The 27,663-nt window shown below is 48.2% G+C and overlaps 1 protein-coding gene and 1 long non-coding RNA gene across 4 annotated transcripts in view; one reads left to right on the top strand and one right to left on the bottom strand.

Annotated features, from left to right (window-relative positions):
• Positions 1 to 11,300, bottom strand: part of PITRM1 (pitrilysin metallopeptidase 1) — a 42,207-nt gene extending 30,907 nt beyond the window's left edge. The window contains exons 1-7 of one of the 3 annotated variants that reach the window (XM_082741083.1): positions 11,180 to 11,300; positions 8,871 to 8,973; positions 6,656 to 6,762; positions 6,204 to 6,355; positions 5,583 to 5,697; positions 5,412 to 5,508; positions 4,084 to 4,244 (exon numbers count right to left, since the gene is read on the bottom strand). In XM_082741083.1, the coding sequence (XP_082597209.1) occupies positions 4,084 to 4,244; positions 5,412 to 5,508; positions 5,583 to 5,697; positions 6,204 to 6,355; positions 6,656 to 6,762; positions 8,871 to 8,973; positions 11,180 to 11,232 (788 nt within the window). In that variant the 5' untranslated portion in view covers positions 11,233 to 11,300. The remainder of the gene's footprint in view (positions 1 to 4,083; positions 4,245 to 5,411; positions 5,509 to 5,582; positions 5,698 to 6,203; positions 6,356 to 6,655; positions 6,763 to 8,870; positions 8,974 to 11,179) is intronic. The other 2 variants (XM_082741084.1, XM_082741085.1) reach the window with 2 other exon arrangements.
• Positions 11,301 to 20,283: 8,983 nt separating this feature from the next.
• On the top strand, positions 20,284 to 26,029 carry LOC309870383. Its single transcript, XR_014314548.1, has 3 exons — positions 20,284 to 20,381; positions 21,423 to 21,509; positions 22,939 to 26,029. It is a non-coding gene; the product is annotated as an uncharacterized lncRNA (long non-coding RNA).
• Positions 26,030 to 27,663: the final 1,634 nt, after the last annotated feature.

Genomic DNA, 27,663 nt, shown 5'->3' with positions numbered 1-27,663 from the left:
AGAGGAAATTAAAAAATACATGGAAACAAATGGAAATGAAAACACAACAGTCCAAAATCTCTGGGATGCAGCAAAAGTGTTGTGTTTTTTGGTTTTGTTTTTGTTTGTTTGTTTTTTAAAGATCTTATTTCTTTATTTGGAAGAGAGAGAGCACGAGAGGGGAGAAGGTCAGAGGGAGAAACAGACTCCCCTTGGAGCTGAGAGCCTGATGCAGGACTCGATCCTGGGAGTCTGGGATCGTGATCTGAGCTGAAGGCAGTCACTCAACCAACTGAGCCACCCAGGCGCCCTCAGCAAAATTGTTTTTAAGAGGGAATTTTACTGCAATTACAGGCCTACTTCAACAAGCAAGAAAAATCTCAAACAACCTAATCTTACACCTAACAGGAGCTAGAAAAAGAACAAGGAAAACCCCAAACCAGCAGCAGGATGGAAATATTAAAGACGAGAGCACAGATGAATAATAGAGAAACTAGAAAAAAAAAAGTAGGAAAGATGAAACCAGGAGCTGGTTCTTTCAAAACATCAATAAAATTGATAAAACTTCTAGCCAGGCTCATGGGGGAAAAAAAAAAGGGTTGGGGCTGGCAAAAAGAGGATCCAAATAAACAAAAACACTAGTGAAACAGGAGAACTAATAACCAACATCACAGAAATACAAACATCTATAAAAGGATATCATGAAAAACTATATGCCAACAAATTGGACAACCTAGAAAAGATGAATAAATTCCAAGAAAAATATTAACCAACAAAACTGAATCAGCAAGAAATAGAAAATTTGAACTGACCTATAAGTAGAAACAAAATTGAATCAGTAATCAACCCCCATAAATAAAAGTCCAGGAGGACCAATCAACCTCACAGGTGAATTCTTTTTTCTTTTTTAAAGATTTTATTTATTTATTTGACAGAGAGGGATCACAGGTAGGCAGAGAGGCAGGCAGAGAGATGGGGAAGCAGGCTCCCCACCGAGCAGAGAGCCCGACACGGGGCTCTATCCCAGGACCCTGGGATCAGGACCTGAGCCAAAGGCAGATGCTTTAACCCACTGAGCCACCCAGGGGCCCCTCACAGGTGAATTCTATGAAACATTCACAGCAGAGTTAACTCCTATTCTTCTCAAACTTTTCCAAAAAACAGAAGAGGAAGGAAAACTTCCAAATTCATTCTATGAGGTCAGCATTACCATGATACCAAAACCAGATAAAGACACCACACACACACACACACACAGAACCACAGCCATCATCTCTGATGAACATAGATACAAAAATCCTCAATAAAACATTAACAATCTGAATCTTACAATATATTTAAAATAGTCATTCGCTGCCATAAAGTGGGATTTATTCCCAGGATGCAAAGGGTTCAACACTCACCAGTCAACCCACATGCCACACTGCATCGGTACGAGGAAGGATAAAAACCTTATGATCCTTTCAAAAGAGGCAGAAAAAACATCTGACAAAGTACAACATCCATTCATGATAAAACCCCTCAGCAATGCAGATTTAAAGGAAACACCTCAAGGTAGTAAGAGCCATCTATGAAAAACCCACAGCTAACATGATACTCAACTGGGAAAACCGGAGAGCTTTTCCTACGGGTCGGGAACACGACACTCTCGTCACTGTTACTCACTGCAGCACGGCAAGTCCCAGCCACAGCAAGCAGACAAGCAAAACGAGTACAAGGCATCCAAATTGGGAAGGAAGAATTTAAACTTTCACTGTAGACGACATATTATGTACAAAAAACCCTAAAGACTCCACCAAAAAACTACTAGAACTGAATTAATTCGTAAGACTGCAGGATACAAATCAACACGCAGAAGTCGGTTGCATTTCTGTGTGTTAATAATGAAGCAGCACAAGGAGAAATGAAGGAAGCAATCCCGGGGCCCCTGGGGGCTCAGTTGGTAAGCATCTGCCTTCCGCTCAGGCCCCGATCCCAGGGTCCTGAGATCGAGCCCCACATCCGGCTCCCTGCTCGGCGGGAAGCCTGCTTCTCTCACTCACTCCCTCTGCTTGTGTTCCCCTTCTCGCCATGTCTCCCTCTGTCAAATAAGTAAATAAATAAAAAAAAAAGATTTTATTTACTTATTTGACAGACAGAGATGACAAGTAGGCAGAGAGGCAGGCAGAGAGAGAGGGAAGCAGGCTCCCTGCCGAGCAGAGAGCCCGAGGTGGGGCTCGATCCCAAGACCCTGGGATCAGGACCTGAGCCGAAGGCAGCGGCTTTAACCCACTGAGCCACCCAGGCGCCCCAGTAAATAAAATCTTTAAAAAAAAAAAAAAAAGGAAAGGAAAGAAAACAATTCTAATCATAACTGCACCAAAAAAACCCAAAAACATCCAACCTAGGAACAAACACAACCAAAGAGGTGAAAGACCTGTACTCTGAAAACTATAAAACTCTTGACAGGGGTGCAATCTTAGGCTACAAATTTCAAATCACACATTTTTGAGACAACACAGTTATCCACCCAGGGGAAAGAGGATACAACAACACAGTTGATTTTTTTTTTTTCCTTTTAATACGCTGTTGTTGGAGCTAAGACACAAGATAAGGAAACAGACTGGTGGCTGCCACGGCAGGGGGTGGGCGAAATGGGTAAAAAGGCTGCAAGCCCCCAGCTGTGAGCTGAGTAAGTCACGGGGACAGCATGGACAGCACGGTGACTGTAGTTAACAACAGCGATCATATATTTAAAAGTTACGAAGAGAACAGATCTTAACAGTTCTCATCGTAAGGAAAAAAACCATTTCTAACTATGTGCAGTGACAGGGTTACCTGGATTTATTGTGGTGAGCACTTCACAGTGTATACGCGACCCAAATCATCTTATTGTACCCCTAAACTAGCAATGCTGTAAATCAGTGATATCCCAATAAAATAAACGCACCTGGCCTCGGGAGCTATTATCTTAAGGATCCTTTAAAAATGTCCACTCGATGGTTTAGAGAGTGGCGCTCCCATAACAAGTAGCAGCCCTGGCACCCGGGCAGACACTGGTCTCTAAATGCCTCTGTACGTGGTCACAGGACTCCTTGGAGAAGGAAGCAGCTACCGACCTAGAGCAGGAGGAGCCTGGATTTGGGGCCGGAGGCACAGAAACCAGTCACTGAAAACTAAGACAACAGAAGACAAGAGGAGCTTAAAGGAATTCCCTTGGGACACAGCTAAAATAATCTGAGCATTAAAGAAAGAAAAAAAAAAAATCAATCAACCAAAGTTGCCAGAATACCAACCCAGTGACGGCCTGTGTCTACAGGGAGCAAAACAGAGTTTACAGGATATACGGGCCTCCCACGGATCAAACATACCTTGGGGACTACGGAAAATCTGTATTTGCAATAAGGAGTAGGTGCTTTCACGCACGTGTCTGTTTAATGTGAATATGGTATCATGTCACAAAATATGCCTCAGGGCCACGAATTTAAATATTAGAGGTAAACCACCATGATGACGATAACTTCCTTTAAAATATGTTGACGACGGATACTATGTCGTGTGGGTATGAAGCTCATTATTCTAGGCCCTGTGTTTTTCTGTATGCTTCAAAGTTTTCATAACCAATAGTTGAGTTCTTTTACATTTAAAATAATCCTGAAAAGCTGATTTTCCATCAGTGTTTGACCTATAAATACACACACTGCTGTTTTACTACTAGTAATACCTGCAACCAGGAACCGGTCACCAGGCAAGTACCCCAGGTTCAGTGAAGGGCAACCGCCCTTTCCGGAGCTCTCCCTGGCCGAGACCACGAGCTCTCCGGGTCCCGGGGCAGCCGCAGGAGGGGACAGCAGCCCGCGCTCCGTTAGACACGAGAAAGTGGAGGCGCAGGGAGGGAGCGCACGGCTCCTCCTTCGGGAGGCGGCGTCCCCATCAGGGACAGAAGTTCCCGCTGCAGATGCTCAGCAAGAGCACCCACAGGAGAGAGGCAATCCGCCAGGCCGAGAATGCTCTAAATTCACACAGATCTTTGCAAACAATTCTTTGCCGCACATGAGGGAAGCCGTGCCCTTCGGTGTGTGCAACGAGCCTGCTCTCAATCAACCCACCCTGAGGAAGTGTTACCTGGCGTTGCTGGGGTGGTAATGGGTAGCATGGAACTGCTTGAGCTGCTCCCACGTGAGGTCTGGGATGCACAGCGGGTGACCCCCGGAGACCACGGAGTACGTGTGGTCGGGCAGGAGGCGGTTCTGAAGGTGCTGCGAGAATATCCTCTCGTTGTCCGTCTTCAAAGATAAACAAATATACACGCGTATAAAAACAAGGCCCACTGCTACGTTACGGTGCAACAAGTTAATCACATTCTGGACGCACACCCGTGACACCCTGTGTTCCAACTGCGCCGTGGAAAGCAAGGTGGTCCTTGTGGATCCTGCCGAACAGAGCGCGCCGCTCCTTCACTATCTCCGCGGGGCCCAGAGACCCGGGGGCTCGCAGGAGAAGGAAAAACTCTGTGCGGGGAGCGTGGGCCACCAGCAAAAACGCAGCTGAGGGCGGGGGAGGGAACGCGGAGACCAAGGAAACAGGCACAAGGGTCCCTGTCCTTGAGCTGCAGGGAGGGTCCCAAGGTCTCCTGGAGCAAGAGCGGTCACTCTAGCTTGAGTTTCCAGAAGGTGCTGGAAGAAAGGAGGCCCCAATCGAGTAGCCCCATATGTCAGGGCAGGACTCCAAAGTCAGAGGAGCTGGGCGGATGGGCCCAGCGGAGAGGTTCTCAAACTGCTGGGTCTCAAGATCCTTCCTACTCTGAAATATCAGCGAGGCCCCCAAAGAGCTTTTGATGACGTGGGTTTCCTGATTACACAGGTGTGTGTGTACACATAATTTTTCCACATTAGAAGTTAAAGCTGAGACCTTATAAAACATTACTTATACACTCATTATCTTAACCCATCAATGTTAACAAATATTTTTTTGGAAACTTTCTCAGAACAAAGCGGAAATATTACTGAGCAGAATAGCACTGCTTTGCACATTTTGCAAATCTCCTTAATGTCTGGCTTAAGGAGAGAGCGCGGTACACTATCTGCTACTGTATCCTATAAACGATTACAAAACATGTAATGCAGGCTTGGGGAAAGCCCTGAATGAGAAAAAAAGACAAGGTCTTATCACTGTCATGTTAACAGTTTCATCTCACAGACCTCCACGGACCACATGCCCGGGGTCCCTCCCCACAGCTCCAGAGCTGCCACCTGCCATGAGACTGTGGCCCTCTTACTGTCCTATAGCTGGTGCTCACTGCACTGTCTCGGGCTAGCTCAACAATCCCGACAGGAGAAGCTTATCAAATGACATAAAACAATGTCCGCCGTCTCCCAGACCAATTTACATCCCGATATTTTACGAAGATCTTTGTAACAGTTTTAAAAAGGAAGAAAAACAAACAAACTCACAAACACTCCCTTCATTTCATTAAAGACGACTCCTTTAAAGGTCAAGGGTGTCTGGGGGTCTTTCGGATTCTCATGTTCTAGTCGCCATCCTTCCTGCCTAAATAATGATAAGTAATTACAGAATGATAATAACTCTAATACTAATGTCCAAATCAATTAATCATTACGCACCAGAAATCCAGTTCCCGTAAGCATGGGAAAAAGGTTGCATCCAAATACACAGACAGGAGATTCTGGAAGTCCTTGGGATTTTGTGTGGAAAATGGGTACAGAGTATAATCGCTAGCTGGGTATAAATGGAAAGATTTTAAAAATTCGACAGATTCCCAAAGGAATGAGCCACATCCAGTCCCACGCCAGGCCCCCACCCTGAGCCCTTACTGTCCTGGGCAGGCCTGGCTCGGCGTCCGTGGAAGGGCCCCAGCCAGCCACGACCTCACACACCTACACAGCGGGCCTGACCCGCGGGTGCGGCCAGAGTGCACCAGTTACCTGGAGGCCTGGGCACTTCTCTACATCCAGCAGCAGCCCCCACGCTGCCCGAGCTCCTGGAAATCAACTCAAACACCACAGCCACCGTGTTCATATGTGGTGCCCAACTCAAATTTCATAACAAGATTTCCAGAGGATGATTAATTTGATCTTGCCCAGAAAAAGATCAGAGACCTCTTCCCTAAAACTGGTTTTTACAACGCGAGCAGGATTCCACTTCCAGCAGCTCTGCAGCAGACCAGAGGACAGGGCGCCTGCTCTGGCCTCCAGGAGGCCGGGCCGCCGCACACGCCCGCTCACCTGTGAAGGCGTTCATGAAGGTGGACAGCGACCGATTGAGCATCTTGAAGAAGGGGTCTCTGCACGGGTACTTCTGAGAGCCACACAGGACAGTGTGCTCCAGCACGTGCGGGACGCCAGTGCTGTCCGTGGGGGTGGTGCGGAACTGCACGCTGCGGCCACACGGGAGAAGCAGGTGAAGGCTCAGGCGGACGCCCGAGTCCGGCCCCGCCCGCCCTGCCGCTCACGGCCACAGCCTCCCTCCTCCCCCCGCAACGCAGAAAATCAGTAATTCAGACTCAGCTCTTACTCTAGGCAGCTGAGGACATAAACTCATTTCACCTTTTCCTTTGTTTTCCGGGATGCGGTCAGTAAAACTAAAATGCGGGCAAACAGGGATCTTAAGCTGCCTAACGTCTGGCAGACATTCTAGGTGGAGCCAGTCCGGGACGCGTCTCGCCATGCCCACACACCTGAACAAGTTGTTGGTGTCTTCTCTGGCCAAGTGCAAGTACTTTGCTCCTGTGCCATCATGGTGGAGCTTCACTGCGGTCAGGGACAGCTCAGGGATGGCCGTTACCTGCATGAACAAGAAACACGCGAGCAGCTGAACTCAGACGGGAAGGCCTTCGACACAGGTATGGTCACACCGCAGGCCCCGGCCTGTGCATGTGGTGACAGCAGGGAGCCGACACGTCAGCAGAAACTACCTTGTTTAAACCTTGAATCTCACAAACGAGCCAAGTAAGACCCATGTACATGACCATCCTGGGTGCCTTAGTCTTCTGCACACCTGTTATCGGCTACACAGTCTGTGAGAGGTTCCTGGGGAACCCAGGGGCGGGGGAGCCTCACTCCCATCTGCAGACGGAAAGGCTGAGGCTCGGAGGAACGGTCAGACAGGGCGCAGACCCCAGCTCTCACATCAGGCTGCGCCAGAGGAGCCCTGCTCTCAGCTGCCAGGCCTGCAGCCGGCCTCCTTTTCCACACGTCACGGCACGGAAGCTCGGGATGCCGGCAGGCGCTGGAGCGGGCCCACGGCCTGGGACTGACTGTGTCTCACCTGGCTGCTATAGTTCCGAGGAATGCCCCGGGGTGTGCCGGGGTATCACCTTACCTGTTCCTACTGAGAGGGTCCAAATCACCTCCAGTACGAACAAAGCATCCTGACCCCTGGACAGTGGTCTCCTAGCTATGCAAGCCTCCCGAGACCTTGTGGGGTTGTTGGCCCTTAGAAAGTGCCGTATCGTCCCACTACGCCAGGGTCCTCTCCCCTTCAATCACAAAAGTGCGTCACTGCGACAGCCACACTGTTTATCAAACCCCACTCTTCAGAGGCTGCGAAGGTATCTCGTCTGTGCTCACACAGCAAGCTACCAGCGGGGCAACATTAGAACTTGGTGTCTGACCGTCTTGTGGGGGCCTTCTATGAAAATGACATTGCTTAAAGAGGGCTGCAATGCCTGCATAGTTTACAAGTGTTAAATTATCTATAGCTAAGAGTTGACTTTGTAAGAGATGATCAATTGTATTTAAAATCAGTTCACACAGTGAACGTCCACCTCCTAACCTCTTTCACGGGAACTACTGGTCAAACAAGGACCATGCTTTATCGGAAGTTTCTGTAATGCTGCGAAAACACAGAAACACAGCTCTGAGGTCCTCCCTGACAGTCACTGTTCTACAGCCAAGCTCCTCTGCTTGGCCTTTAGGGACTTCACACGTGCTCAGGTGCTCTCATCCAGTGTCCTAAGTCCCCCGTCTCAAGCTAACCGGCCCTCCGGAAGCCCAGCACGGACTGCTGCCACGGGCACATCCAGGCCTCGGTCTTCCACTTACACACCCCTCCGTTCTCCACAAACCTGACCCTAGACCTCCCCACCCAGCAGAGCACCCTCTCCTCCTGTCTTTCTCTTGGTCTCGGAGCTTCCCCGGAGACAGAGACGTTCCTCATGTCCCCCCTCGTACTGGAGCTGCACTTGTATCTTCTGGACTGTGAGCCGCCTGTCTTCTGAATCTGCTACGAGTGTTATCTACAGGGGCACCTGGGTGGCTCAATGGGTTAAAGCCTCTGCCTTCGGTCCAGGTCATGATCCCAGAGTCCTGGGATCGAGCCCCGCATTGGGCTCTTTGCTCTGCGGGGAGCCTGCTTGCCCCTTTCTCTCTGCCTGCGGCTCTGACTACTTGTGATCTCTGTCAAATAAATAAATAAAATATTAAAAAAAAAAGAGTGTTATCTATAGCAAAAGAGTGTTATCTACAGCATTGAAGCTAACAGCTAGTCAGTGATGTGAAATACATATATTTCAATTACTGCATTAAAAGAAAAAGAAACAACATTGTGAATGTACAGGCTCACAAGCTCCTTACTCAGCTCACAAACCAAGTTTTTGTGTGTGGCGCAAACTCAGGTGACCTGCACAGATGGGGGCCGTCTTAGCGCAGTGAACAGCCACGTGTGTGGACGCACAAACCTCAATGTGTGTGACTTACTTTCTAAAATCTAGAGACATTAGGCTTCAAGGGGTTCAGTTCTTGGAATCCCTTATTTAAGAATCAGGAAATTCTTTCACTTGCAAACTCCGCTCACTAGAGCCCAAGCTGTGAACTATGGGCGGGCCAAGCCCTGGGACAGAGATGCCAACTCCCCTGGGCTCTGGGCTGGGCAACCAGGTGGGCCCCGCTCACCTGGCTCACGGTGAACCCATGGATCTGCTCGCCCACCTCATACTGCTGTGCCCTCTCACAGGCGGTGGCGTCCCTGCTCTTCCGCGCTCGGGGGCTGGCACTGCTGCACGGGAGGAAAGGAACGGAGGTTAGAAGCTGCTGCAGGACCTCTGCAGGGCTAACGTGATTGAGCAACATCACAAAAACATTTTCACATGATCAAGACATTTCCAATAAAAATTAAAACTTACATTTACAGATTCCAGAAAACTGATTTCTGGACTGTTTAGTTAAGTTCTTTCAATTTTATGATCTTTATCTCTACTCAACTAATAATTGTATATTTGAAGCCTGTTATGTGTAAATGCTCATAAATAACTCTAATTACGATACCGATTTTCCTTACCCATATAAAAACTCTCGTTAAAATGATTTTTTCGGTCTCCGTACACAGTGTCACAGTGAACTCCCATTACACTTCTACCAAACCGGTAAAAAGTAAGAAATCTGTCATTGCCAGGGAAGCCTAAACTGCACTTGGTGCAAACAGTAACTGTGGAATAACACGTGGCATCCTTTAAATCAGCAACGATTCACCTGCACACGTGTGTGCCCTGGGGAACGTGCCCTCAGCATTAGCCAGCACACAGCCTTTATGCTGGCGGCAGTCCGGGGAGTCCCGACCTCCAGCAACCAGGGCGACCGACCTCAGAACGATAACGCGGGGACTCCGGAGACATGGCCGGACTAGGAGCGCGCGAGGCAAGCAGGTGGGTCCCGTACTGCCGCACCAGAAACCGGAACAAGACGCACGACAGGCCCGGTCCGGTCCCAGATCGGGAACGGGGCTGTCGGACCGCGCGTAGACGGCAGAACAGAAAGAAACCCGACGGCACGGCCGGAGCCGAGTGACACGGGCGAGACCGCGACCACCGGACGTGGCGCGCGCGGAATAAGAAACAAACGCGCAAAGGAGGAAAAGAGAGTCGAGAACCAGACTCGGTGCAGAGAAGGGGCTGATGCGGGCCCTGCGGCGCGGTGCGGGGACGGGACGGGGCGCGGTGCGGAGACGCCGCGGGCTCCGCGCTGGAGCCGATCGCCCACGCGCACGGGTCTCCGGAGAACGCGGGAGAAGCCCAGGAGGACGTGCACTCAGGGACGGTCCGGCCACCGAGGGGAGCCGGCGACACGTGGTGACACACTCCCGCAGCTGTGGGACGCGCCTGAACGAGTGTCTAGGTGGCTGCGCGTCACACACCCGGCTTCGGAGGAAGATGCGCGCCGACCCGGCACCTGCGGGCCACGCGCGCCCGGGAGCCGACGGCCGCCGGGACCGCGCGCTCCGAGGTCACCCCCCGGCAGGGCTCGGGCCGGCCGCGCGGGAAGACGGTCCCCACAGCGCCTCGGGCGCCGGCCGCACCCCCGGGGGCCCCGCTGCGGAGCTCCGGCCCCGCCAGGGCACCGCGGCTCCTCCGCGGGCAGCGGCCCCACACCCCGTGACCCGGGCTCGGCTCCGTGCATCGGCCCGGAACGAGCTTCCCTGCAGCCCCCGCGTGCGACCCTTCCCGGCTGGGCCGGGTCTGTTTCCGGGAACCTCGTCACGCAGAAGCTCGCGCGCTCCTGGCCGCCCGGATTCGGTCGGGGCCGCGGCAGCCGCCGCCGCGACGCCTCCCGGGCCGTGACCAACGCCGCGGCCCGACAGCGCCTCGGGCGTCCGAGGGCCGCGGCCACCGCACGGGCTGCGCGGACCGCGACCGCGGCGACTCCTTCAACGACACGGACCGGAATCCACCTCCGACGACCGCACACGGGGCCACGCACTCCGGGATCGCCGAGGCCGCGGCGCCGCGGGGCTCCCTGGGCCGGGACCCGCCCGCCCACGGGCTTTGCGGGCTGCAGTCGCCAGCCCCGACCCCCGGACAGGAGCTCCTTTCCTGGGGCGGGGACGCGGTGGCAGGGGACCCCTCCGCAAGGCTCCCGGGCTGGGAGGGGCGGCCGCGAGCCCGGGCTCCCCGGGCGGGGGCGTCGGGGGTCCCCGGGCGAGGGCGTCGGGGGTCCCCGGGCGGGGGCGTCGGGGGTCCCCGGGCGGGGGCGTCGGGGGTCCCCGGGCGGGGGCGTCGGGGGTCCCCGGGCGGGGGCGTCGGGGGTCCCCGGGCGGGGGTGTCGGGGGTCCCCGGGCGAGGGCATCCAGAGCAGGGGACCGCGGCGCGGCACCGCCGGGCCGGGACACGACCCCGAAGCCTCCGGGCTCCCCCCGCCGCCGAGGCCGCCCCTAACGCCTTTCGCCCGCGCTCCCTCCTCTGCGCCCTTCCCGCTCCCGCGCGTCTCACCCGCCGCTCAGCCGCCTCACGAAGCCAGGAAACCAGCCGCCGCAGCGCCACATGGCGTGTGACCACCGCAGCCGGAGGTCGCCGCTTTACGTACCCAGACACACGCGCGGGGGCGCGGGGGGGCGTGACGCACCGGCCGCGACTCTCATTGGTCAGCGCGCACGGCGACGCTCTCTCTAATAGGCTGGCGGGAAAAAGGGTGGGCTCCTGAGGCGGCCGGGCGGAACTCGAAGGCCGCTGGGCACGGGGTGGGCGGGGAGATGGGGGCGGAGCGTCCGGGCCTCGGAACGTAGGAGCAGGGCAGGGGCGGGGCTTGCGTGCGGAGCCCCGGCGGACGCGGAGAGGGGCGGAGCCCGAGGCGGGGCGCCGCTGAGGGCGGAGTCCGGGGCGTGCATGGGGAGGGGCGTGCGCAGTAGGGGGCGGGCCTGCGCAGGAAAGGGGCGAGGACGTGAAGGCGAGGGGCGGGACTGCTCAGGGGAGGGCTAAAGGGACAGTGAAGGCGGGGGGCGGGACTCGCGAAGGGGGGCGGGACTGCGAAGGCGAGGGGCGGGACTCTGAGGGAGAGGGGCGGGGGCTGTGAGGGCGGGGACGGGGATAACGAAGGCGAGGGGCGGAGACTGTGCAGGGGCGGGCCTGCGCGGGCGAGGGGCGGGGACTGCGCGGGCGAGGGGCGGGGACTGCGCGGGCGAGGGGCGGGGACTGCGCGGGCGAGGGGCAGGCCAACTCAGGTGAAGTGGGTTTCCCTGGGGATGGGGCGGACTCGGGCAGGCCAGGTGAGCTGCCTGTCGCTCTCCTGGAGGAGATCCTGAGCCTGCACCTGTGCGTGCTCGCGGCTCTGCCTGCAGGTCTCGGATACTTGAGTGACAGCGACGGACGTCGGTCGGGGGTGCGGGCACGCCAGGTTCCTCAGCCCCTGGCTCTGGGGCTTGGTGGAACTGGTCTGAGGACTGCACCAGATGGTTTCCAGGGTCCGGATACCCTGAGATCACCCTCCTTACGAATGGTCCCGCTCAGAATGTCCCCAGGGAAACGCAGGACGTCTCCAAGCACCTGCAGGGGTGTTTTGACTCACCGCTTTCCCCGCCTGCTTCTCGTGTCTGGGAAGACTGCACACTTCTAAGCTGTCCACAGTCCCCACATGCCCTTCTTGAACCGCAAAGACAGGCTCCAGGAGGGCAGGTCATGCGGGTGGGGTCGAAGGGCATCTGGGATTAAGCACCCCTGGGCACTGCAGCAGTGGGGAGAAGCCTGGTCCCACGTCTGTCTGCAGAGTCTCGGGGCCTCTCTTTTCTTTCTCCCTCTTTCATCCCCCAGGCCCTCTAGTGCAGACAGACTCAAACCCCTGCCTGCCCCAACTTCTGGGCTCTAAAGAAAGGCTTCTAAGTAGACAGGTGCCTTCTGTCTGAATATATAAGTGCTGGGGCAGCGATGCAGAGGGTGATGTCGCATTGAAAAGCCTCCAAAAGTCTCCAAAAAACTCTCCACGGCACCATGGATTCCGCAGGTAACTGAGTACCTCTTCATCCAGAGGAGAAGCCAGCTGAACCAGCACAAAGAGAGGTGATGATAAGAAGCCACTAATACAAACGCACTCCCTGCATGAACCTTCCTTCCTGGGGGAATCTGGGTGATCAGTGTTACGGAGTCACCATCGCAGGCCTGTGATCCTGCAGACACAGCTGGGTGTGATTAACCCAACTGAGTGTTTAGGGAAGTAAACACCGGAAGTTAGAGTATTTTGATCTCTCTGAAGGGACAGATGCTGTGTAAATCTGGTAATTGCCACTTACTGCCATGTTCCCACAGCGTACAACCTCATTGATGGCCACCTACACACACATACTAAGAGTTTATAAATAATTGTTTGAACAGCACCCAGTATAATTTTAACACTTGTATGTAATCTTGACATATATTAACAATCATTTCAAATGGTGAAGTTAAAAATAAAAAATTCTCTATGCAATATCCCATGTTCAAAAACACATCCAGTGTCATAATGAAACACTGTTTTAGTAAGATGAGCACCAATCAGAATGGCTGCTCTCTGGGATGTAGAAAAGCAATCGAGTGAATATTTGAGGATTTCGGATTAGATTACGTCTCCCCAGAAAGCTGTGACCTCATTAAAAAGTAGGGTCTTTATAGAGGTGATGAAATGAGAATGAAGCCATTAGAATATGAGCAGTGTCCTTATCGAAAGGGGATATTTGGACACTCTGGCATGTACAGGAGGCCATGTGACGATGAAGGCAAGGATCAGGATGATACTTTTATACACCAAAGAGCATCAAGGATTGCTTATACACCAGAAGCATGGAAAAGATTCCCCGAACTGATCTGCCCACAGCTCAATCTCAGACTTCTGGCTTCCAGACCAAAGAGACAAGGAATTTGTCTACTGATGAACAATGAACTTGGTGTTCTAAACCATGCAGTGTGTGGTACTTCGTGATGGCTGCCCCAGCCAACTAATGCAGAGAAGCTAAGGTTCTTCCACCTCCCAAAGGAAAATACAAAATGTGCTGTTCAGGGTTGCATGTCACTGACACAATGCATACTTTCTGGAAATCCTTTCTCCTGAGTCTATCATAATCCCCAAGTGATGACTGTTGGTAAAGATAAGGGATTACCTCAGCGCCTTCAACCTTAAAATTATGAAATTATAGAAATGTATAAAATGTCAACAAAAACCGCTAATAACATGGAGAAAGGAGAAGTCCCCATACTGAAACCTAGCCCTGTTTTTCATTTCATTTTCACTGTTTTTCATTCAACAGAAATAAATTGTGTGTCACCTACTTACCAACCTGAACTCTGCCACCTTGAGTTACATACAAGCCTTTCATCTTTTCTGCTGAACTCATAAAAACAAGCCTGTGATTTTCTGCACATTAACTTTCAATGCTAAGATCCCATAGTTGTGTTATCTCGGGTCTTAATTGTGACGTTGGTATAGCATCAACTCCAGACTTCAGCTTTATTTTTTTCTACAATGACCCATTAAGAAATTCACATTAATTTGACAGATTTGGGGTCCATTTCTGCTTCTGGGTATGCTATCTGATAGCTACCGTTGATGGAGAGAAGCTCTCCGCTTGAATGTACTTTGACTTCAGATGTTTTGAACAGTTGGTTCAGAAAATCTAGGATGTTGTGATCTCACTTGCCTAATGCCTCTAATATTAATAATAATTTTTCAAAGACCTTACAAATTTATATATTTGTATGTGAAAGAAATCCAGGATTAATCATAATTGAAGAAAAGAACATCAAAATAACAATGAAATATTATTTTATCTATCAGATGTGATGGTTGAATAAAATCTAAGACCAGTGAGACTAGTGAAGTTATGGAGATCAGGTACTTTTATGTTCTAGGACTAAGTGCTACTCTGCCTCTCTATTTACCTTTTGGAAAGCACTTTGGTACAATTTATGCAAAATTTAAGTGAGTGTACTCTTTTAGCAGAAATCACACTTTGTGAGAATTACCCCACAGCTCTATTCTCATGAAGGCACAATGAACTATAAGTAATAAGGTTCTCTGCAGGATTTTCAACTATGGCAAATATTGAATAACATTAAAGTCTACCAAGAAGAGTTTTCTTAAATAAAATATAACACATTATATAACTAAGTACCACAGTATATATACAGTATATATATATATATACACACGCACACACACAGTATATAACTGAATACTACACAGATGATAAAAATAGGGACATGCATTATCTTTCATCCGTGTATAGCACAGATTTAGTAAGGGAAAGAAAGCTAGATGTAGACTGAAATTCTCATAGAGTGGGAAACATATACTCCCATTTGAGTTGAACAAATTGAAAGGAGATTTTAATTATGGATCTAACATAACATTTTAATGAAAGGAAATTTTTGAAGACTAAATAGAAGGCAAGACAGTCTATATTCATAGATAGGAAACACAGTGTGATAAAGATGTCATTTCTTTGTTAAAAAAATTGCAATGCAATTTCAATAAAAATCCCAATAGATTAGGAGCACAAAATGATCCTAAAATACAGATGAAGAAGAAAAGATTCAAGAACAGGCAAAGGAGTTTTGAAGGACAATGTGGGAAACTTATTTTAGCAGATATTAAGACAAGTCCTATTATTAAGGACTTTTATAAGTCTATAAAAAACTATAAGAAATAAGACAGTGTGTTAATATTAGCACTGAGAGAGTCAAAGAGTCTAAAGGAATATAAAGAGAGCCAGGAATAGGCACCTAGAAGTAGGTCATGGAGAACAGACTCAATGAATCTTATAATTTATATGGGAAAAAGTCAATTGCTCGTTCAAATCAGTCTGCACCTACCCCAAGGCCATAGTGATATCATGTTTCTTCAAAGGAGTTAGAAGTTTGACTTTTCTCACTTAAGCTTTTAATACACATGATTTTGAATTTTGTTTCTGCTTCCATAGCAGAGAAATCCTCGAGATTAAAATGATTGCGGAATAAATCTGGACCCCCATCCCCCAAGATGCAAATTAGGGTTGGAACCCAGGCAGAGAAAGGACCTCCACCTGCATCGTGCCCTTAGCACATCTTTACTGTTGCCTGAAATACTTTAGAAGGAGACAGACTTGTATTCCAAATAGAGCAAAATGCTTAAAATGCAAATGCTCATTCACTGAAACTCACACCAGGACGGAATGGCTTTTACTGAGTAGTTGGGGGAAGGCCATGCGGACAGGGTGTCATCACCAGGTTTCTAGAAAGGATAGAATGAAGAGGGAAAACAAAACTCTGGGGACTTCCAAAGTCCAAGTTTATTTTCCTCAAATGTTTCTTTGTCAAGGCTAGTCATTGCGCATGTTCTAATCATTTTGTCTGTTTCTGATGTCTTATCTGCTACCCAAATGCTACTCTTTCCTTGTGAATGACTATTGTGACTCACCCACAGCTCAGCTGGCTGGTTGCAATATTCAGGTCCGGGCTCTGTGTTTGACCTGTTATCTGTTCTGTGGTCATGGGTTACCTCTTTTCATAGGACAAGTAATTTTATAAAACTGAAAACACTTTATGATACGTTTCTAAATGGTTTCCAGGGAGGAATGCAATGGGCCTTAATCACTCTGGTTGGATAAATATTTACTGGACTCCTAGGATAAGCGACTAAGCTGCAGTCAAAAGCGATTAAGCTTTTACTAAACTTGGGTAAAAGTTTAGAAACTAGGGTGCCTGGGTGGCTCAGTGGGTTAAAGCCTCTGTCTTCGGCTCAGGTCATGATCCCAGGGTCCTGGGATCGAGCCCCCCATCGGGCTCTCTGCTCTGCGGGGAGCCTGCTTCCTCCTCCTCCTCCTCCCCTCTCTCTCTCTCTCTGCCTGTGATGTCTCCACCTACTTGTGATGTCTGTCAAATAAATAAATAAAATCTTAAAAAAAAAAGTTTAGAAACTAGTTCTTCAGGCAGAGACATAGTCCCCACTTTGTGGAACTTCTGGTCTTGCACAGGTTGCAAACAAGTAAGTGGGAAATGACTGAGCGGGCAAGGGGGAAAATTCTACTGGCAAATGTTGGCTCAGAGAAGGCTTTCTGGGGAAGGGGACACATCAGACTTCCCCCAAACAGGGAATTAATAAACAATGTGATGTGTTTGTATTTATTTCCCATTGATGCTACAAAAAATTACCACCCATTTTTTGACTTACAACAGCACAAGTTAATTATCTCACAGTTCCGGAGGTCAGAAGTACCGGTCTCCCTGGGCTAAAAGAAGCGTGAAGGGGCTGCCCTTCCCCGGCAGACTCCAGGGAGAATGTTGCCTTTTTGAGCTTGGGGAGGCCACTCCTTGTCCCACATTCCTTGACTCATGATCGTGTCTTCTATCTTCAAAGCCAACAATGGCTGGCCCAGTCTTTCTCCCAATGCCATTTCTCGGTCTCTGATGCTTCTGTCTTCCGCTGCCCTAGTTAAGGACCCTTGTAATTATTTTGGTCCCACCCAGATCATCCAAGATAATCTCTTTAAGATCATCTGATTGATTGGGGGTGGTGGTGCCTGGGTGGCTCACTCATTAAGCATCTGCCTTCGGCTCAGGTCATGATCCCAGGGTTCTGGGATCGAGCGCGCATCAGGCTCCCTGCTCGGTGGAGAGCCTGCTTCTCCCGCTCCCACTCCCCCTGCTTGTGTTCCCTCTCTCGCTCTCTCTCTGTGTCAAATAAATAAATCTTAAAAAAAAAAGTCATCTGATTGGCAACCTTAACTGCATTTGCTACCTTATATCCTCTCTGCCATGTACCCTAACACACTCTCAGGTTCCAGGGTTTAGGACGGGGACATACTTGGGAACCATTATGTTACCCTACCTCCATGTTACAATAAGTCAGCTTCCTGTATGATGAAAGGCTAGAAAGATCTTTCAAAATAAAATGTTAGTGTTTGCGCTACACTGTTAAAATTAGTATCTTACTAATCTGATATCGATTCTTTAGAACACAATTGTCAGGTTTATATCCTAAAAAGGGGAAGTCTATGGAAAGCTATTTCCTTCCCCCGCACACCCCTTGGGCTTCCCCTCTAAGCATCTTCCTTGAGTTCCGCTGACTGATCAAAATCACTATTTCACAGAACAAATGTGAAGTTTTATGGCAAATTGTTGGTCTTTTCAGCAAAACATGCTGCCATATTCTAGCTTATTTGTTTGAAGGAGGAATTTTGACATGCCAGAAATAGAAGGTATTATATATTATAATTGAATTTCCAAACATCACTTCTTGGAGCTTTGAAACAAATAACTGTCAGTTAGAGAAAGAACAAATGGGTACTATCAGAGGAGGGAGGCAGGGAAAGAAAGCCCAGGATAGCATTTATTTAGCATTTTTATGCATTATTATCAGTGGCAGTGAAATAAATATTCATTAGTGAAATGTCTTTTTAGTGGAAACAAGCCAGAGGCGACAGCATATCTATACAGCCTAAAACTCAATGGGAGAAAAGCTGTTTTTGTTACTTCTGAATTGGTTCTTTTCTAAATTCAGAGAACATATCTTTAAAGTAGATTCCTTTCAACACATTTTCCAACATATCAATCATGAAAATTACTCCTTTATTGATAATACTGATAATAAAGGAGTCATCTCCTTGTTGAAATACACTTCTTAGGGAAACAAAGAGGCTCTGTTGGGTCAGGAGCCAGATAAAACTGAAAAATAAAACTCGGTAAGAAGTGGCTCTTCTACCCCCACGGCTAGTGTGTGGTGGGGAGCGCAGGACTGGTCCTGTTCCAGGGCAGTGTTTTCTCATGGAAGTGTTTTTAGGGGGAACTGAGTTTGAAAAAACAAGGATGGGAAGGTCTCAACTTGAATATTAAGTCTGAATCCAAGGGGAGACAGAACTAAGAATCAGGAATTGGATGAGAGAAAGGCATGGGTTCCTAAGGGACCTCACACATCCCATGTTAGTACTTGGTTAGGACTCATTTCTATCCTGCTTCCCCCCACCCCCCACCCTGACACGTGTGCGGAAGGTACTTAGAGACCTGGGCTTAATGGACAAGCCAGAAGCAGATGTCTGGGTTTTGCACCTTCTGCCTCACAGACTCCTTTCTAAATTTGTGGACCTTTCTGATATATTTCCAGAGAAATTAAGTGTTAGGATGTCCATTCATGATCATTAGCAAAGCTTTGGAGGCAGACGGTAGATAATCTGAGTCATTATGGTTTAAACAGACAGGATTTATTTTCTTCCTGATTTTATCTTTCCCCTGAAACCATCTTTTGTCTCTGGTTATAAGATGGTGTTATGAGCTGAGTCGTTTCTCAACCAAACTCCTATGCTGAAGCCCTAACCCCCAGTGGCCCTCAGTTCTTCAGAATAGGACTACTTTCAGAGATGGGTTTTTTATGGAGGTGATTAAGGTAAAATGAGGTCACTAGGACAGGTCTGAATCCAATCTGACTGGTATGCTTTTAAGGAGGGAAATGAGAACACAGACTCATACAGAAGGGAGAGCATGTGAGGACACGGGGCATGGGGGAACAAAACAGCGTCCGGACGCCCAAGACAGAGGCTTCAGGAGACACTAGCCCTGCCCACGCCTGGATCTTAGACTCTGGGCGTCCAGGTCTGGGCAACAACAAAGTTCTGTTGTTTGAGCCCTGGTCTGTGGTGCTTGGTATGGTGGCCCCAGGAAACCAGCAGGGATGGCTATGAGGAGGGAACTGGTCACAAGGACCCCAGACACTGTGTCAGAAACAGACAACAGAACATACGGAATTTTCATCCATGATAAAGGAAGCATTTTAAATCACTTAAGTAAATGGCCATTACTTAAGAAATGATGTTGCAGTAAATAAGTTCAGTACAGACCTATTCTTTATACCAAAAGAGATTCCAGATAGATCAATGAGTTCAATATAAAATGAGTGCATAAAAACATAAAAGAATGGTGGATAAATTTAAAACACAATTTAGGAATTACTTATATGTATGACATAAAAATCTAGAATCCTTTAAAAACAAAACAAAACACACCGGTTTGGGGCACCAAAACTGGTTTGGGGTGGCTAAGTTGTTTGGGCATCTCACTCTTGATTTTAGCTCAGGTGATGATTTCAGGGTCATGGGATGGAGGCCCTATTGTATTGGGCTTTTGCTGAGGGTAGAGTTGGGTTGTCTCTCTCCTTCTGCCACCCCCCACCCCCTGCACTCTCTCTCTCTCACATAAATAAATAAATAAATATTTTAAAACAAAAACCTGGTTTATTTGTCATTATAAAATTTAAAAATATGGGCACAGCAAAAGTATCATTAAAAGTAAAAAGACCAACAAACCAAAAAAAACAAACACAAAAACAAAACTCCAAAAAACCTGCAAATCACATGGCAGGAAAAGGCCTTAGCACACAAACAATTTTTAAAAAGTTGTTTCCGAATTAGAATTACAGATAACCAATTAAAAAAGAAGGAAAGAAAAAGGAAGAAAGGCTGTCCAACTCACAAGTAAGGACTTCGATAGTTACCTCCAGTAGGAATGTGTACCATGTCTATGGATACCTCTCCAACAGATACATAGAAACCATTACTTAGAAAAGCCTTGGGCTTCTATGCTGCTCCTTTCCTGTGTGAATGTAAAGTGTGCTGCTCACAACTTTTGCTTTTCTGCATGAGTTTTCCTGGGAAGAAAGTATATTCCTCCGTTCTTCTGAGTCGCCCTTGAAAGCAGGGACCGGGTATAATTTTTATAATTTTATTTAGAAAATGTTGATACAATTTATTTATATAATCTATAAAATAATTTATAAAATAATCTCTTTATGAAACATTTAACAAAATATTAATATTTGGAGTATTTATATAAATATAAAATATTTGTTTTATATAAATATAAAATATTTGTTTTATATTATAAAATAGTTTTATATTACAAAAATATAATTTTTACTCTCTAGCATGTAGAGAGTACTCAGGGGTTTCTGTTGTTGACTAGTTTTGCTCATCCCTGAAAATACAAAAGTAAACTGAGAGCAATTTCTCACCTCCATGCCCTTTGCTTTTCAGAAGAGATGATGACTTTTCAGTCTCTCTCTTTTCTCTTCTTCCTCCCCATATAGCATCTCTTGTTTCCTTTGGGAAAGAGTAGAGGCTTTGAGATACTAGGTGTTTTCATGCGCAATTTCATCACTGCCTTCATTCCTGTAACATTTCTTCATTCAGCTCTGCTGTTTTTGATGAGAATGCATAAAATTTAATTCCACCCAATGTCTTAGGATTACCCTTTACATTGAGAGGACACTGTTGTATGGGATACAGTTTTCCAGTTGGAAAAGTTCCTCCAGTGATGAACAATTTGAGCTTCAGCACATCACCTAAGTTCTTAAAATTTCAGTTTCCCATGCAAAAGAGACAATGGTACCTATCTCATAGAAAATATAAAGTATTTGGCATTGTCTCTTTTACGTAGAAGGATAGACGGTATTTTAAAAGCTTTGGAGTGGGATGCCTGGGTGGCTCCATCGGTTACGGTCATGATCCCACACCCTGGGATCGAGTCCTGCATCAGGCTTGTTGCTCAGCGGGGAGCCTGCTTCTCCCTCTGCCTGCTGTTCCCCGTGCTTGTGTGCTCGCTTGCTCTCTCTCTCTCTCTGTCTGACAGATAAATAAAATCTTAAAAAAAAAAATAAAAGCTTTAGAGCTGCTATCACCAATTACTACTGCTATAATGATAACTGGCTTTCTAGTAACCTAAATGATCCCAAACATGATTTTTACAGGGTCTACTCCTGGTTAAGAAACGTCACTTTAAAGTACATATACACAGAACACAACTGCTTATAATTTTTTGCTCCTTCACAGTCTTGGTAAGTGCTAAAAAATTTTTCCTCTCTTGAAAATATTTAAATTTGAAATTGTTATTTTAGAGATAGGTGCAATTAACCAAGGAACAGATCACGGTAAACTTTTCCAGACACGTGATTCGTTGTGTAAAACTACCCTCCTCTGAAAACAAAGCAAAGCAAAACAAAACAAAATCCACCAAAGAAAACAACAAAAAACCTCTACCCTCCTCTGTAAGATTAAAGGGTCTTGTCGTAATAGAACTCATAGGATTTTGCTGAAAGTTAAGGAAATAACAGACCCAAAGTGCCGGTCACATTGTCCCACAAATTGCTCTTGTAGTAAGAGTATATATGCTTCCTCTATCCCGTAGTATATTTGCTTCCTAACAAGCGGAATGTGTCTGAGAACAGTCTGCTGTTCTCACCCATCTTCCAGAGCTTCAGTGGCTCTGGAGGGCGGCCACTTTGCAAGTGCATTTCAAGGCTTCTGAGTTAAATCATCCCGATTTAATGAATATTCCCCCAGTAGGAATGAAGATGGAGCCCATTGCCACACCTTCTACTGATTCCCATTAAATGGGTCCTCATGCTTTCACTTCAGCATTTGTATCAGGTAATCTAACCCCAAATTAACATGTCTCATGTAGGGCTTTCTCTTCTCAATACAAGTTAGGCATGAACAATTTCAACACAGATTCTGGCTTTTAGGAGACCTTCTGAATATTCATATTCTTGGGATGCTGTAAGAGGAACATAAAGCTACAATTCAGAGAAAATACGTATGTGTTCGGTGGGTCTGGTGAGCTGTCTTTGTTGTCATTATAAATGATTTGAACCAACTAATTGGTGATCTGATCAATTGCCTTATAATTACCTCAATGAATTCCAATAGAATTAATTCATGGCTTCCTGAAGACCGAGCCTCCAGATCAGTACTCACTGGGTTTATAGAAAATTTACTTAATTGGAACAACTTAGTTAGGATTCAATTGCTTGTCCATGATCAATTATTATGTGAAATGAAACTGAGTTTCAAACTCATGATTTATTTTTACTCACGAGGCCTGGTCTCTAACAGTGGGAAATGCAAATGACGTATGACCTTCAGGAAGGCGCGTGGCAGCGTGAACGGATGAATGCTGGCCTGCTGGGGCAGCCATCAGGTCGCTGTGGAGAGGGTATTCTCTGCGGCTCGGGCTGGTCCACGCACGGATACTCTGTCTCTGGCCTACAGCAAGTTAAGTCCCAAACCAGAGCATTTAGAGGGCAGAGTATGAAATTAGGAGGTTAGAAACAGAAAAACTTAAGTGTAGAAATTGAGTTTAGAAAGTTTAGAAACTTTTGTAACATTCCAACGGAGCTGTTACTTCTTTAAATCTCCTATTAAAAATGTAGGGTTCCTATTTTTTTCTTTCAATCTTTCTAAGCACTCTTTTTATTTTTTTAATAGAAGAATCAATCCATCAGAATTGGAAATTAAAGAAACACAAAACCGGTCCTGTGCCAAGTGTGGCTTGGCAAGTTCTCACAAGGAGGAACACTTTCTCTGCAATGGTAGACACTTAGCCTGGGGTCTCTCCACCACCTCGAAGGACCTACAGACCCCCTTCCCAACAGTGTGCTCTATGAGATGCAGCTTGGAACAGAAACATACAAACACCCAGGTCGGGGTGTGCTGGGCTGAGGTTGGGATTCTAGTCTAGATGGGGGTCCTGCCTGGTGGTTTAGAGTGGGTGGTGAAATGCAGCAAATCGAGGTGGAAATGGGTTGTTAAAGACTCGTGTTTTGCAGGCAGATCAGCGTTGAACAATGGCCTTGGAGGGCAGGGGAGGGAAGCCGGAATCTATAGCCTCTGCAGATACCCTGGTAGGAAATACACCTGTTGCGGGTGACCCCAAGGGACCAGCTTGGGGGTCTGCGGGCAGAGATGCTAATGATGGCCCAAGCCAGCTCCAGCACAGCCCTGGGAGCCCCACTACCTACCCTGACGACGGCAGGGCAGCTGCACATAAGGAAGTAACACTGTCCATACAGAGCAACACGGATTGGAGAAGAGGTCTCGCCATGACCTGGGACTAGGACCCTGAGAAAAACTGACAAGGCCAAGGATGTTTCTCTTAGCCCTTGGCCAACATCTGATGAAGGCGCTTCCCCCAGCGAGGCTGAATGTTAACTCCCGAGATGCACCAGCCGTGGCTTATTTGGCCCGTGTGTGTATGTCTGTCCTTCTAAATCACACGTGCATATTACTTGATGATTTTTTAGTTACCTGTTTAAATAATTGAAGTTCAACAAAGGATAATCATGCTTTGCAGAGTTCGGAAGTTCCCAAGGCACTCTTGGATTTGATAATGCACCAGAAGGACTCACAGGATCACAGAAAGCTGTTCTACTCGCAGTTGTTGTTTGTTACAGCAGAGCGATAGGCACAAAAGCCAGCCAAGGGAAGAGGAGCCGGTGGGGAAGCAGTGACCAGGACACACCCAGGCACAGAGCCTTCAGTTGTCCTGTGCCGGGCAACGGGGGGCAGCGCTGGCTTCTTCTGGTAATTACGTGTGGCAATACACTTGGAGTTTCATCAACCAGGGAAGCTTCCAGAGCCTTGGTGTTTGGAGTTTTTATTAGGATTCTGTCATAATTGACTACCCGTCTGCCTGACCTTTAGCCTCCAGACCCTCTTGACCTTGAGCTGATAGCATGTGTCCCACAGACCCTTCCAGAAATTCCATTATAGACGATCAGTCTACAGGTAAACAGACACTCTCATCAAGCAGGATGCTCCAGAGGCTTAGAGATGACCGTCCAGGGGGCAGGGGCAAAGGCCGGTGCTCTCCAGGTTTGGTTAGTTGTTGACTACACACCCTTGAACATATTACTATAAAAATACTTTTGAACTTAAGAGACACAGGTCCCCAGCTGGTGTTCCGCGGACAGACCAGGGAAGCCACACCCTTTACACAATGCTGTTCAGTGACTCTTATCCTTGCGTTTGCAGAAAGAATGTGCAATGTATTTCCTTAAATTAGCGCACATAGGAGACAAATCAGTCACAGTGCCTGATGTAGCCACAGCCCCTCAAGAAAACGGCCGCCATTCCCGGGGTGGCCAGTGTTTGTCAGAGACAGTATGAGTCCTAGGACCAGATCCTTTGGCCCAGCCTGACTTAGAAATGGGCCCCGCAGACAATGACGGTCCGTTCACCAGCTGGTCTCGGGGCTGCGGCATGATTCAATGCCAAAGTCTCCGTTCACATGTGATTTACTGACATTATCAGCAGAGCCTACCGGAAGCCCTCGCCTAAAGTTATACTGGACATCGAAGAACAGTTAGGCCAGTAGGAAATGAGAGGAGTGTGTAGAACACAGAGTAGTTGAATCACATTGATGGGGAGTGAGGTCCCGGGGTCCCCCCTTGTGGGATCCTGGATGATAATGCAGTTGATTCCCTCTTACGATTTTTAACAGTTCCTCTGAAAGAGGCGCCTGGGTGACTCGGTCGGTTCAGTTAAGTGTCTGCCTTCGGCTCAGGTCATAATCCAGGGTCCTGGGATCGAGCCCCGAGGTGGGCTCCCTGCTCAGCGGGGAGCCTGCTTCTCCCCCTGCTCGTGCGCTCGTTCTCTGTCAGATAAATAAATAACATCTTTAAATTAAAAAAAAAAATTCCCCTGAGTTTCAATCTCTTTATTGCCTCTCACACATACTCCTAATCAAGGCTGAGTGCATCTAGTCCTTAAGAGCGACAGAGGCACATTGAAGCGATTATCAAAGGTCAGTGCTGAGTCAGTCAAGGACACAAGGAGCTTAGATCATCCTCCCTTTGAATGAGAGTTGAAGGTTTTTGAAAAAACGGGCAATGCGAATCACTCATTCTTTCTCCTTGAGGAAACCTTTGCATGCCTTTAACAAGAAAATGTTAAGCCCGATGTTTTTAAAAATGTAAATGGCGGGTCTAGATGGACCACATATTACCTGGTTCTTCACATTCAGTATCATTTTATTTTATTTTCCATGAATACTGAGTAGGATAGACTGTATTTCCTGTTTCCTGAAGTGGGATTTTCATCACGGTTCAATAACGAATATTGAAGGACTTCTTGCGATTGTAATTGACGACGGTTTACATCAAACTCTAATAGCAGCGATCGGACTTCACCGGATCTGTGGGTGGAAATAATTTAATGGGACATTTCATCAGGAAAAGAAGTCTTTTCTGTGCACCGTCAGCTTCGTTTGGTTCCTGGACAAAATGAAGCTGCTCCATGAACAGCGTCTGTCCTGTCTCTGATTTCAAGGGTAAACTGTTCTTTCCTAGGCTTTTGGAAAGGTGTTTTGCAAGCGTGGACGGAAGGCCGATAAAGTCACGCAGAACAAGGTCATGGACATGGTACCGATCTTTATTCGTATCTGGAAGGTGGCAGCTAAGTGTGCTTCAGCGGGCACTGGGCCGGGAGTTGAAGGCTGTTTCCTGCTTAGCTCTGTGGCTTTGGGAAACGCACATAACCTCTTTGGGCTTCAGATTCATTTCCTACCAAATAAAGAGGTTCCAGCAGAGCTCCAAGGTCTCTTTCTCATCTAACCTTTTATTATCTGAGGAATTAGTTGGCCAGCAATGATATGAGGGGAGAACTCCAACTTTTAAACAAGTATCACTCTTTTCTTCAGCCGTGTGAACATCAGAGAAAACAGACCTCTGTCCCCTTGTCTCCTGAAGCAGCTCAGACCTGGTTTCACATCAGACAGAACAAAAATTCTGCTGAGGACTGGACTGGATGAGCAGACCTCTCTTGTACAAACACCCACCCATCATAATGTGTACTCGTGTGTTTTGTAATATTTTAAAATGTGACAAGAGCAAGTCTGTACCTAGACAGTATTCCCTCCCCTCCAACCCAAGAAAGCATTCCCTTACTTTACTTCTCACCCTTTTTATTACATCCGCATGTCGTTCTGGAATATACGTCTTTCTTAGGGTAGTGGATTTTTAAAAAATATTTTATTTATTTATTTGATATAGCGTGAAAGCAGCACAAGAAGGGGAGGGCAGAGGGAGAGGGAGAAGGAGACTCCCAAGGAGCAGAGAGCCTGACGTGGGGCGCGATCCCAGGACCCTGAGATCGTGACCTGAGCCGAAGGCAGAGGCTTCACCGACTGAGCCCCCCAGGCGCCCCTTGGTAGTGGATTTTAACCTGCATGATATGATCTGTCATAGCACATCATAAAACAATACATTTGGGGGACTTGCCCTTTCTACCTACTCTTAGGTTGCCAGGACTTTCATGGTTGGCTGGGGGAGTCCAACCCGTGGTGGCGGTGAGGGGTCCGGTGACCCTGACCAGAGATGCACCTGTCGAAAACCCTGAACCACAGTTGTGCCCGTGTCAGCAGGCGGGAGCGGGAGGTTCCAGCGTCCACAGCCGGCCGGGAGCAGGGCTCCAGGCCTCCCAGGCACGATGGCACGAAGGAAAGTCATTTCTGGGCAGCTGACCCGTTGATGAATTCCCCCATTGTTTGCCGTTAGGTCTCGGCTTACATTCGAAGGTACAGAACAACACCCACTCCCCCTTCCCCTGGCTGACAAAGCAGTGATCATCCCATAGACGGCTGCGTCCCCGGTCCCCGGGTCAGACCTGGGGCGACCACGAGCACCTGCAGCCACTAGATGGGGCTCTTGCTCCAACGACCGCCCTTCCTGGCCCGGAGTCTGCTTCTGATGACACCTCCTCTCCAGATTATTTATTTTTACAGAAGTTGCTTTAATGACTGTTATTCCAATGCACAACCGCTTTGAGCTGCCTGGGCGGCCGCGTCCAAAGAGAACGTGAAACAAAGCAATTGTTGCTCTGAGACCATGAGCCACAAGCAGGAGTTTCCCGAAAACTAGGAGCTTTGGTTCTGGACAGTCTATACACACACACGCCCAGAGCCCGTCTCCTGACGGAGAAGCCCTGCACCCCTGCACCCGGGCCCGAACCTGCTCCTCGCGTGCCTCCCTTCCCCGCTCCCGCGTGCTCTGGGTGTGAGCCCCGCCGCCCCGGCCACCCCCCACCCCCCACCTCCACCGCAGGTGGACTTCGTGGTCACCTGCTGCAGGCCTGCACCCCGCGTTCTGTCCCCGCAGCTGCACGGACGGGGGTAAACAATACACGACCCCACGAGCTACGTCCCTGAAAACATTT

The sequence above is a fragment of the Mustela nivalis genome (assembly GCF_964662115.1).
Source record: "Mustela nivalis genome assembly, chromosome: 7".
In the NCBI taxonomy this organism is placed as follows: Eukaryota; Metazoa; Chordata; class Mammalia; order Carnivora; family Mustelidae; genus Mustela; species Mustela nivalis.
Note: the sequence above shows the minus strand (reverse complement) of the source record. Positions and strands in the feature narration are given on the sequence as shown.